The sequence below is a fragment of the Lithobates pipiens genome, unplaced genomic scaffold (assembly GCF_037356315.1).
Source record: "Lithobates pipiens isolate NorthernLeopardFrog02 unplaced genomic scaffold, aLitPip1_a1.2 Scaffold_13, whole genome shotgun sequence".
Taxonomy (NCBI): Eukaryota; Metazoa; Chordata; class Amphibia; order Anura; family Ranidae; genus Lithobates; species Lithobates pipiens.
Genome location: NW_027507718.1, coordinates 126,920,090 through 126,932,854, shown reverse-complemented (window position 1 = coordinate 126,932,854; position 12,765 = coordinate 126,920,090). Strand labels below are relative to the sequence as shown.

Below are 12,765 nucleotides of genomic sequence, written 5' to 3'. Positions count from 1 at the left end.
AACATGATATCAGCATATTAACCACTGCAGTCACTCCTATGTGTTTTTCCTAGGCTATTGCTATAGTGTGTGGCTTTATTGTGGTCATTCTGCTCTGTGTCACATCCTTCTTCGCGCAGAAGACACGAAAAAAGATATGGCGTTACGGAGAGCCTAATATTTACTGGGAGAAACCCTTTGAGCCCTATCAAGAGGGTCCTAATGTGGAGGAATGGGTAAGGGCTAAATTAAATTATTGATAAAACCCTACTTCTTACTGATCTATAAAAACTAAATTTACTTTGTTATCTGCTAAGAGAAGTTCATAATGGTAGTTGTGCCTTTAGATCTTAAATCTACAGTATATATACATATATATGTATGCAGCACACCCCTAAAGAGCTGCTGGTAGTTTGGTCCTCAGCACACATACAGCCAGGCACACATTATTTTTGGCAGTCTTTTGCTGGCTCACGAATCAATCTAGGGGTTTGTTTTGTGGGTTTTATTGGAGCATGATGAATGTGGATGGGTTTGGGAGCATGGGATACTCTGGAACTGTACAACTTGAATTTGAACAGAACTTGAGGACTGCTAACTTTCTGGCTCCTCTTGCCCAACTCTTGCCCAACTCTTGAAAAACTTATACAACTTTAGCTGCACTTATACAACACCTGATGGTATTTCACTCCTGCATCAATCAAAAATAAAGAGATATATACCCAGCCTAAAGAGTTAACTACAGTATCATTTATTGCTTAAAAGCAAAATACAAAACATCACAGCAAGGCAAAAAATCATGCTTATTCCCTGTATATAGAACAGAAAGAGGCCGTGACAACTCCCCAATGTTCCATACTTCCCTACATCAATAAGAACAGACTACCCATGTCAATGTATAATTTTCTCCCGTGATTAAGGAGAAAAAATGGGTAAATACAGCAATCCACAGACCCCTCCCTCCCTTAAATAAAAGAACCCCCTATAATACCTATAAGAATCCCCCAAGCCACCTGTAAACAAGTACGCAGCATATAATTCCTAAAGGGAATAGCGTGTTTCCGAAAACACAGATATTAATCACACTGTTCCACAATGGAATGATGCACAATCCATACTATTCTGATATACTCATATAGCTAGTATATATAACTAGTCAGTCAGTCAGTGGGGCTAGATCAAAGACATGAGTTGTTGGAATGAAAGAAAAATGTTAATCCAAAAAACTGTAAAATAACTCTCTCATGGACAGGTGTATTAATTCTCCAAAAATCAATGAATCCCCATAGTTCTCCTCCTGATGTTAAAGTGCAATGGTGAAGGAGATATATATCCACGTACCAGAAAGATTGTATAAGTCCCTAGATACTGCAATTGCAAATGGTATTATTTCAAAGCTACAGATTTATCCACAGGCATATTCAATGTAACCACATACTGGGTTTCCCACAGTGTGCAGGTAAACTCCCATAAGCATTTCATTTTAATCAGTGGTGGTTACTCACGGATCCAGCTGGTAACACAGAGATCTCCACTAGTCCTATGGGAGATCAATCTGTCAATGTATGTGCTATGCATACAATTCTTCAGCAAAGGGTTCCTCATCTTTTCAGTTAACCTCCCTGGCGGTAATCCCGAGTCTGGCTCGGGCTGGGATTTCAGTACCACGAGCGGTAACCCTGAGCCAGACTCGGGATCGCATTTCTGGTTACAGAGAGACTTACTTACCTTGTCCCCTGGATCCAGCGATGTCCCCCCACTGTGTGTGTGAGCTGTGCTCCACTCAATTCACAAAGTGCCCGAGTGCTGCCGAGCTCCGTTCCCTGCGACGTTACGACGCATGGGAGCGGAGATCGGCTCCAAATTCAAAAAAGTAAAAATACACAATACACATACAGTACTGTAATCTTACAGATTACAGTACTGTATAAAAAAAATACACATCCCCTTTGTCTCTAGTGGTCTGTCCAGTGCCCTGCATGCACTTTTATATTATAAATACTGTTTTTTCTGCCTGGAATTTGGAGATTTCCACAGCAACCAAAACGTGTCCCTTTATGTCAAAAGTGATTTTAGACCAGCTAGAAAACAGCGATAATAAATTAGAATCACTTGCACAATTGAGCGATAGCGATTTGTGGGGAAATTCGTCATCAAACACTAAATCTAATGACAGCGACAATTCTGCAAATGAGCAAATTTCTGTGTTTTTGGATTTGATTGTGCAGAGAAAAAGTTCCCTTGAAGCACCATGTCATGCAAGATACCGCTTTCCCCAGAAAGCATTACCGAGACACATTACAAAGACTGAAATCAAAGCATGCAAAACTTAATTCAATTCAAATCAATAAGCAACGGGTGTAATGGGCGGTAGGGAAGAGGGATAGGGGAGGGTAAAGAGAGTTCACAGGCCCGAAGCTTTATTGAAAGGGCAAAAACACACAAGGGAGAGTTGGGGTCGGGGAAGGGGAAATATTTAGACGTCCTCTTCCTCCTCCTATAGTCCATCAAGTCAGATGAAGTGAAGTGAAAGAAAGACATGTACTGTACATAGAAATACATAGGTTTTCTTTTAGTACATAAACTTGCACAGAGTGACAATGTTGTGGGTATAGTGATGGTGAAGCAATTAGGTGTCAGAATACTAGCAGTGAAATGGCAGTAATAGGTCAGAGGACAACTGCAGCAATGTATGAATGCTGCATTTCTGGTGTGCAAAGATTGCAACAGATTTCTTTTTCTCAAATAGCATGCAATTTGACTATGTACAGAACAAAAATTTGCTTCAATAGTAAATTTGTTTGCTCCACAATAATGTTAAGTACATTTACAGCACAATGTACTTATTTAACAACCAATACCAAAAAACAAACACTGGTTGCATCATATGAACCTACTGTTTACATTTAGTGTATCATGCACAATACACCACTTTAGATAAAATCACATACTTAGCTAGCATGGTTAGGGAAAAATGGTTACACAATTTAGAATTTTACAACCACTTTATGTATCTCATAGTAAAATTATAACACTCATAAGAAGACATAAAAAGTTATGCTACTAACAAACCATAATTCATCAATTAACTCAAAAATCTTCCAATAATTAAGAGACACATTTACCAAGATGACTTGGCTATTCCCAATAAAATGCCCCAATCCCCCATCACCACCTTCTGTCATTTAATGAAGTAGAAGACCAAGATGGAGCTTTCTTTAGTTTTGTGGGTCCTGACTCTGAGACATGCTTTAGCTCAGGGGTAGGCAACCTGGGGCCCTCCAGCTGTTGCAGAACTACAAGTCCCATGATGCCTCTGGGAGTAATTGTAACTGCCAGCCTTGCAATGCCTCATGAAAAATGAAGTTTTGGAGGGCCCCAGGTTGCCTACCCCTGCTTTAGATGTTTTCCATTATGCCTTCATTGGCTGGCAGTCACTTTGGCTTGTAACTCACATTGCACATACTGTACACCCTGGCTAGATACCAGAGAGAAAGGAGAGTAGAGATGCACTACAGGGGGTACTGCAGAGGCTGATAAGGTGAGCAGTTTGGGGAGGGGTTGCAGGAGGTAGGAAAAAAATAGTAGAATAGGAAAATGCTGAAACTAGAGAGGAAGAGCAGTATAGGGAGAGTACCAGCGGCAGAGGTTGTGCAGAGTGCCAGAATTACATGACATTCCACCTAGGGGACCTTTTTAAGAAAAGTGTGTTAAAAAGAATATTTATTTTTAACCATAGCAAATGGTCAGCTTCCAGCTGTAATTTCTGTCAGTACAGAGTTTAAAATGAAATAAGGGTTTGCATATGTTGCTATAGGTAACCTTAAAGTTTTTTGTTTTTTTTGGAACACCTTTTATGTATGAGCCGAATATACTTATTTTATGCACTACATCACCCAAAATAAAAGGGATTCTTATGAAACAACCTCAGCATTGGAGGCATCCCCAAGTTGCAAATTATCGGTTGCTAGGGGATTCTGAATCTTCCAGAGCATTCCTGTTTTACGTATTTGCTAATGAGCCCAATAATGTTGTTAGTTTTTTTTAAGTTTATGCAATTGTGTTAAAATTTTTCAGTTTTAGTCTTTCCTTTTTTACGTAATATACTGTACATGTAAATATTAATGCAATAGCAAATTAAGCTACCTGGATAAAGGCGTTGTAACACAATGTCATGTATCCTGAGCTCTAACTGCCAGTCTTTTTCTGAGTGTATATTTACTCAAAGATACGAGCAGTTTCTGTTTAGTGACTCATTAACACTTTTCCTAATATGAGCCTGGGCAGCAAATTAATCTCACCCTTTATTATCAGGATGAAGAGAATAACCTTTTCACTCAGACCAAATAAATAGGCAACAACCTTTTTTCTAATGCAATTTTTTTTTCAAATATAATTTTTATTTGGAACTCTGGAAAGGCAAAGCTTAATTACATCATCAACATAAAACGATTGTGAACAATTCCACATATTTAGTATAAAACATTCCCAACAATTGGGTCAATGAAATGAAGTATCATCGTCACATTCAACAATATAATAACAGACATGTCCACAAAAAAGTCTTTGTCTACTTTTGTTGGATATGAAACAGTACAAAAACACCACAGAATGAGGACTGAACCACCCCGATTCCATTTGTTTGGTATTTGTTCTGAGGTACAGGAAGAGAGGATAAAATATAGGTAGTCAAGAGAAGAAAAGGGAAGTAGAGAAAGTAGTTAGAAGAGAATAAGAAGGGAAAGGATCAGAAGGAGGGGGAAGGGGGGCGAGGGGGAACCCGGTTGGCGAGGAACTCCCAACAAGCTACAAATGTAATCTAATGCCGCGTACACATGTAGCCGTCTATCCGACGGACTTAGTCTGGCGGACTTCCCGCTAGACATTCCGTCGGACTTTCCGGACGGGCTACTTGCCCACACACGGCACTTTTTCAGCGGACTAATACGGCGTACTAAGTCCGCCGTACTATCCGCCCTACTTTTGAAATGAACGGACTCGCCCACACACGCGGAGGAAAGTCCGCTCATTTCGAGCGCGTCTCCAGGTAGGCGGGGGCCCGCGAAGGAGACATCGCGGGCCCCCGCCGCCTGGTATGGACTTAAAGGGGAACCCCAACGCCGAAAAAAATCGGAGTGGGGGTTCCCCCAGGTCCACATCAGACCCTTGTCCGAGCACGCTACCCGGCCGGCCAGGAAAGGGGGGGACGAGCGAGCGCCCCCCCCTCCTGAGCCGTACCAGGCCGTGTGCCCTCAACATGGGGGGTGCCTTGGGGAAGGGGGGCCGCGCGGCCCCCCCACCCCAAAGCACCTTGTCCCCATAATGATGAGGACAAGGGCCTCTTCCCGACAACCCTGGCCATTGGTTGTCGGGGTCTGCGGGCGGGGGGCTTATCCGAATCCGGGAGCCCCCTGGATACCGGCCCCCCACCCTATGTGAATGAGTATGGGGTACAATGTACCCCTAACCATTCACCTGTAAAATAAAGTACAAAAAAAACACAACACACAAGATAAAATAGTTTATTGCACAGCTCCGGGGGTCTTCCGTCTTCGGGGGTCTTCTTGCCGGACTCCTCCGCTATCTTCTTGTAGCTCTTTTGCTAGCGGAGGAGCCCGGCTTTCTTCCTCGCCGCCGGCCTCTTCTTCCGACTTCGGGGGTCTTGTCCCCCTCTTCGTTTCTTATGCCGGGCCACCGCGCCTTCTTCTAGCTCTTTTACAGGCGGTGGCCCGGTCTTCTGTCGTCACTTGTGTGTTGTGTTTTTTTTGTACTTTATTTTACAGGTGAATGGGTAGGGGTACATTGTACCCCATACTCATTCACATAGGGTGGGGGGCCGGTATCCGGGGCCCCCTTATTAAAGGGGGCTCCCGGATTCCGATAAGCCCCCCGCCCCCAAAGACCCCGACAACCAACGGCCAGGGTTGTCGGGAAGAGGCCCTTGTCCTCATCAACATGGGGACAAGGTGCTTTGGGGTGGGGGGGCTGCGCGGCCCCCCCTTCCCCAAGGCACCCCCCATGTTGAGGGCACGCGGCCTGGTACGGCTCAGGAGGGGGGGCGCTAGCTCGCCCCCCCCTTTCCTGGCCGGCCGGGTAGCGTGCTCGGACAAGGGTCTGATGTGGACCTGTGGCCGATTTTTTTTCGGCGTTGGGGTTCCCCTTTAAGTCCATACCAGCAGTGGCGTACTAACTAGGGGGCGGGGGGTGCGGTCCGCCCCAGGTGCCACACATTAGGGGGGTGTCAGGCAGCTCCCCTGTATGAAACAGTGAGAGTGGGACAGGCTTGGTAGTGCAGTCGATGTGACATGCTGAGCAGGGAGACCTCAGGCAGACTGACCCATTGTCACAATGCTCTCACTCTCTGTTTAATTATAACAGCCCAGTGAGTGAGTACAATCCCCCCCCCTCCCCTCCACAGAGATGGAAGAGTCTGCCTTAGCTCTGCCCCCTCTCTCCCCTGCGTGTCCCATCCATGCTCCGTGCAGCCTGTGTGCTGAGCTGCTCTGAAAGGAATGTGGGGGTGGGGACATTTAAACAGTGTGAGGAAGAACATCCAAGTAAGTTATCAGTACTGTCCCTGTGTTCAGACTCTGCCCTCTCTCTTCCAAATCTCATTCACTCCCCCTCTTTCCTCTGTTGTCCTCCAGTATCTTTCCATCATGTCCCCATCATATTCCCATCATGCTCCCCATCATGTTCCTTTACCAGGGTTTACACTACTGTGTTCATAGACATTGCATGTGATTCGCACCGAATTGCTGTGCAAATCACATGCAATGTCTGTGCGATGCAAATTCAGCCATACAAACTGTATGGCTGAAATCACATTTGCACCAAAATGGTGAGGGACCCTTTTTTTGGTTGCACTGGAATTGGATTGGATGGGTGTTCACACCTATGCAATCCGATTCTTGCACCATTTCACAATTCTCACTGCAATTTGCAAACCGATCGGGGGATGTCATTAATTTTACATTGATACCCGTGGCAGCTTGCAAAGGGCAGTGTAAACAGCCAACAAGCAACATGCAATGCAGGAATCTGCACTGGAATCTCACCGATTCCTGCATCGCATCGCATATATGTGAACTAGGACTCAGGTGGGTTCACACTGATGCGCTGTGGTTCAGTTGCCTCAATTTTCACTACAGTCCCACAGACTTCTATTAGGTTACACATTTTTGCAGCATTTTCTGAAAGCGCACCAAATGTCCTCTATACTGAATCTTTCAGAAAACAAAGTAAAATTACCCCAGCTAATAGACGTCTGTGGGACTGCAGCTAAAAATTAGGATTATATGCAGAAAAACTGCATATACCCCAACACTGCGACAAACTCCAAGACACCAGTGTGAACCCAAAGGCTTCAGGGTGCGTTGTAATGTAAAGGGGTCCTGAAGTGCAGCGGGTTGTGTAATGTAAAGGGGTCCTGAAGTGTAGGGGGTTGTGTAATGTAAAGGGGTCCTGAGGTGCAGGGGGTTGTGTAATGTAAAGGGGTCCTGAAGTGCAGCGGGTTGTGTAATGTAAAGGGGTCCTGAAGTGTAGGGGGTTGTGTAATGTAAAGGGGTCCTGAGATGCAGGGTGCTGTGTAATGTAAAGGGGTCTAGAGGTGCAGGGTGCTGTGTAATGTAAAGGGGCCCTGAGGTTCAAGGGGTTGTGTAATGTAAATGGGTCCAGAGGTGCAGGGTGCTGTGTAATGTAAAGGGGTCCAAAGGTGCATAAGGTTTTGTAATGTAAAGGTGTCCTGAGGTGCACAGTGCTGTGTAATGTAAAGGGGTCCTGAGGTGCAGGGGGCTGTGTAATGTAAAGGGGTCCACAGGTGCAGGGGGTTGTGTAATGCAAAGGGGTCCAGAGGTGCAGAGGGTTTTTGTAATGTAAAGGTGTCCTGAGGTGCAGGGTGTTGTGTAATGTAAAGGGGTCTAGAGGTGCAGGGTGCTGTGCAATGTAAAGGGGCCCTGAGGTTCAGGGGGTTGTGTAATGTAAATGGGTCCAGAGGTGCAGGGTGCTGTGTAATGTAAAGGGGTCCAGGAGGTGCAGAGGGTTTTGTAATGTAAAGGTGTCCTGAGGTGCAGGGTGTTGTGTAATGTAAAGGGGTCCGAAGGTGCAGAGGGTTTTGTAATGTAAAGGTGTCCTGAGGTGCAGGGTGTTGTGTAATGTAAAGGGGTCTAGAGGTGCAGGGTGCTGTGCAATGTAAAGGGGCCCTGAGGTTCAGGGGGTTGTGTAATGTAAATGGGTCCAGAGGTGCAGGGTGCTGTGTAATGTAAAGGGGTCCAGGAGGTGCAGAGGGTTTTGTAATGTAAAGGTGTCCTGAGGTGAAGGGTATTGTGTAATGTAAAGGGGTCTAGAGGTGCAGGGTGCTGTGTAATGTAAAGGGGCCCTGAGGTTCAGGGGGTTGTGTAATGTAAATGGGTCCAGAGGTGCAGGGTGCTGTGTAATGTAAAGGGGTCCAAAGGTGCATAGGGTTTTGTAATGTAAAGGTGTCCTGAGGTGCACAGTGATGTGTAATGTAAAGGGGTCCAGAGGTGCAGGGGGTTGTGTAATGTAAAGGGGTCCACAGGTGCAGGGGGCTGTGTAATGTAAAGGGGTCCACAGGTGCAGGGGGTTGTGTAATGTAAAGGGGTCCAGAGGTGCAGGGGGTTGTGTAATGTAAAGGGGTCCAGAGGTGCAGAGGGTTTTGTAATGTAAAGGTGTCCTGAGGTGCAGGGTGCTATGTAATGTAAAGGGGCCCTGAGGTTCAGGGGGTTGTGTAATGTAAATGAGTCCAGAGGTGCAGGGTGCTGTGTAATTGAAAGGGGTCCAAAGGTGCAGAGGGTTCTGTAATGTAAAGGTGTCCTGAGATGCAGGGTACTATGCAATGTAAAGGGGTCCAGATGTGCAGACTGTTTTGTAATGTAAAGGTGTCCTGAGGTGCAGGGTGTTGTGTAATGTAAAGGGGTCTAGAGGTGCAGGATGCTGTGTAATGTAAAGGGGTCTAGAGGTACAGGGGGTTGTGTAATGTAAAGGGGTCTAGAGGTGTGTAATGTAAAGGGATCCAGAGCTGCGGGGGGCTGTGCAATGTAAAGGAGTCCAGTTGTGGAGAGGGGGTACAAAGTAGTGACAAAGAGATATTGGGGGATGCAGAGGTATGCAGGGGACACAGTGCGGTGTTTTTACATTTTAAAGTGAGGGGGGTGCCAGATATAGGAGTCGCCCCGGGTGCCGAATGCTCTAGGTACGCCCCTGCATACCAGGCGGCGAGGCCAGCGACGTCTCCTTCGCGGGCCCCGCCTACCTGGAGACCCGCTCGAAATGAGCGGACTTTTCTCCGGGCGGGAAAAGTCCCCTCATTTCAAAAGTACAGCGGACTGGCACATACACGGCCGGATTGTCCGCCGAAATGCAAGTCCGGCGGGAAGATTGGAGTGCAAAACTACTTTCTAAGTCCGTCGTACTTTCGGGTCAAAAAAGTATGCCGGAGGCTACACACGGAGGGATTGTCCGGTGGACTTGAGTTTGCCGGACTTTTCCACCCGCTTGTTTGATCGTGTGTACGCAGCATAAATGTTCGCTAGATACTCATCTATGGACTGAGTAGGGATACCCCTTCTTCAGACAAAATAAACATCTCCCATAGCCTCCATGTTTTAGTGTGCTTGTCATGCTTGTTTTGTGCTGTAGAGGACAAAGTCCTCCATTTTATTTATTTCCTCTACCTTGCGCAACCAAGTCCCAATAGAGGGTGGTGTTTGTTTCTTCCAAAGTAAGGGGATGCAGGATTTGGCAGCATTCAACAAATGTTGCACTATGGATTTTTGTTATTGTTTTCGCTGGGATTTTGGAAACATGGAGTAAAAAGAAGGCCGGATCATCAGTAATCATATGATCCGTGAATTTTTGGGGCGATGCTTCAGACGGGCAAGACCAAAATATATGGAGGAGTGTCCCCCGTCCATCTGGCATCTCCAATATCTATCAGTGGCGTTGAGGAAGTCAGAATTTTATAATTAGATTCCTGTATTTTTGTGCATATTAACGATTTTAAGGCAAATCTAAGGATATTTTGCTTTTGGGTTACCATAAGGGATCGGTTTATGTCTACCTTCCATTTTTTGTAAAAAAGAGAGTTGTGGTTGTTCAGAGGGGGAGTTAAGCAAAGTAGAAGTTTTAGATAAGACTTGTGTCAGAGTCGCTACACCTACACAGTAATCTTCAAAGGTCATTAAGCCACGATTAAATTGGGTAGGATTGGCAAATGAATGTAAAAAGTGGGGTAGTAGCAAAGAGTTCCAAAAAGGAAGGCAAAAACAGCCAGCATCACTCGTCAATGACTGAATTGAAGGCCAATTACCCCCTTCCAGAAAATTAAATGCTTGGTCTCGACCCATTTGAGAAAGTGTCTTGAACTCAGACACTCCAAATCCAGGGGGACCCTACCCAGATGTAGGGCTAGGTAATATTTCTTCACATCAGGGAGAGCTAAACCCCCATGAAGTTTGGGTAGCATAAGATAACACCAGGGTCTGGTACAAATAGAACAAATAGAATGCACTGGTATCCATGCGGTGGTATCCATATCTGCAATGTTTAAATAAATAAAGAAATTGATTTATGCCTGCTCTTCAACAGAACATGGCTTTTGGTCAACAAAGGTGGGAAATTGAATGCATAAGTACATGCTAGATAGGGGAGTACCTAAATATTTGAGCGCACTGTCCGACCATGTAAATTTATATTTTGATCTCAAAGAGGATATAAGAGTGGGGGTCATTTTGACAACTATCACTGCGGATTTGTTAAAGTTGATCTTTAAATTAGAGAGTGTTCAATGAATTTTGAAGAAGGTTAGGAAGTGACACTATGGGGTTGGCAGGGTCATTGCTAGGTCTGCAAAAGATCTGGGGCTAGAGCCCATAGCAGCGTTTACTAACCTTTTTACAGGCCTGGGGGGGGGGGGGGGGCAAAGGCTGGTGTTGGCGTTTCAATCACCATGGTTGATATAGTGTCAGGGTGATTGAAGCGCATTGTTTCTATTGTTACATTCTAATATATAATGAAGTGGTTCAACTCACCATAATGCAGGATCAGTGGGAGCCCTGGGCATGTCACTTGCCACATCTCCTGCCACCAGATGCAGCATGTCACTTGCCACCGTCGCCTGTCACCAGATGCAGCTTTTAAACTTACCACCATCACCCACCACTAGATGTGGATTGTCACTTGCCATGTTGCCTGAAAACCAGATGTGGATTGTCACTTGCCACATAACCTGCCACCATTTGCAGATTGCCACGTCACCTGCCACCATTTGCGGATTGTCACTAGCCACCTCACTTGCCCCCATTTGTGGACTGTCACTTGCCAGGTCACTTGCCACCATTTGCAGATTGTCACTTGCCACGTCACCTGCCACCATTTGCAGATTGTCACTTGCCACGTCACCTCCCACCATGTGCAGATTGTCACTTGCCACGTCACTTGTTACGTCACCTGCCACCATTTGCAGATTGTCACTTGCCACCATTTGCAGATTGTCAATTGCCACGTTACCTGCCACCTGATGTGGATTGTCACTTGCTGTGTCACCTGCCACCATTTGCAGATTGTCACTTGCGTGTCACCTGCCACCATTTGCAGACTCTCACTTGCCACGTCACCTGCAACTAGATGTGGGTTGTCACTTGCCTACTGATGTGGATTGTCACTTGGCATGCCAGCCAGTGCCACCAAATGTGCATTGTCGCTACATTGGTGGCAGGCTGGCAGCCCTGGTCAATTTAGTGAGGGCAGGAGAGCAGAGATGTGGGGCAGGCAGTGAGAGATGATGTAATCTCTCTGCTCCCCGACACATCTCCGACATTGAAGAGGCCCACACTGTGAGGGCAGAAGAGCGCTGATGTGTGGCGGGCAGTGAGAGATGATGTCATCTCTGTGCTCCCGCCGCACATTGCTCCCACATTGAAGTGGCCCGGCTGTAAGGGCAGAAGAGTGGTGACATGGAGCAGGGGGGAGAGAGATGATGTCATCTCTCTGCTCCCTGCCCCACATCGCTCCCACAGTGAAGTGGCCCAGCTGTAAGGGCAGAAAAGTGGTGATGTGGAGCGGGTGGAGAGAGATGATGTCATATCTGCTTGTCCGCTAGGTTGTGTCTCTCCCTTCATCCACCTCTAATGCAGCCCACCTGCCGCAGCCGCGACCCGCTGATTAGACAGGGACCCTGTGGCAAGAGACTTGGGGCTATGGGCTCCAGATTCGGGGCTACAGCCTCAATAGCCACGGGGGTTGGTTAAGGAAAAAAGAAGATCATCCGCATATGCTGATATCTTGTGTTGAGATTTACCCACTGTGATTCTCCTAATATCTGGGTTTAGGCAGATTGTACAAAGAAAGGGCTCCAGGGATAGAGCAAAGAGAAGGGGAGATAGTGGGCATCCTTGTCGTGTTCCATTCTTTATGGTAAAAAGGTCTGAAAGGAGACCATTAGCTTTGACCTGGGCCATGGGTGTAGAGTAAAGCTTTGTGATCCACTGAAGCATATTGTCTCCCAGACCGATATGTATGTATATGTTTATGCACCGTGGTCATGAATGTCCAGTTAACCCGGTTGAATGCTTTCTCAGCGTCTGTGCAGAGAAAGACACGTGGGGGTTATTTATTAAAGGAAAATCCCCTTTGCAATGCAAGTGTAATTGAAACTACACTGAAAGTGTACTTGGAAGTAAAGTCGCTGTAGATCCAAGGGGGACATGCAAGGAAACAAACCACTTTGACCTACAGGTAAGCCTAGATTAAGGCTTACCTGTAGGTCCA

The 12,765-nt window shown here is 46.2% G+C and overlaps 1 protein-coding gene across 1 annotated transcript in view; it reads left to right on the top strand.

The window, feature by feature from the left end:
* The window catches only part of LOC143974309 (occludin-like), a 99,463-nt gene that overhangs the window by 10,041 nt on the left and 76,657 nt on the right, over window positions 1-12,765 (top strand). The window contains exon 3 of the mRNA XM_077475538.1: window positions 54-215. Within this exon, the coding sequence (XP_077331664.1) occupies window positions 54-215 (162 nt within the window). The remainder of the gene's footprint in view (window positions 1-53; window positions 216-12,765) is intronic.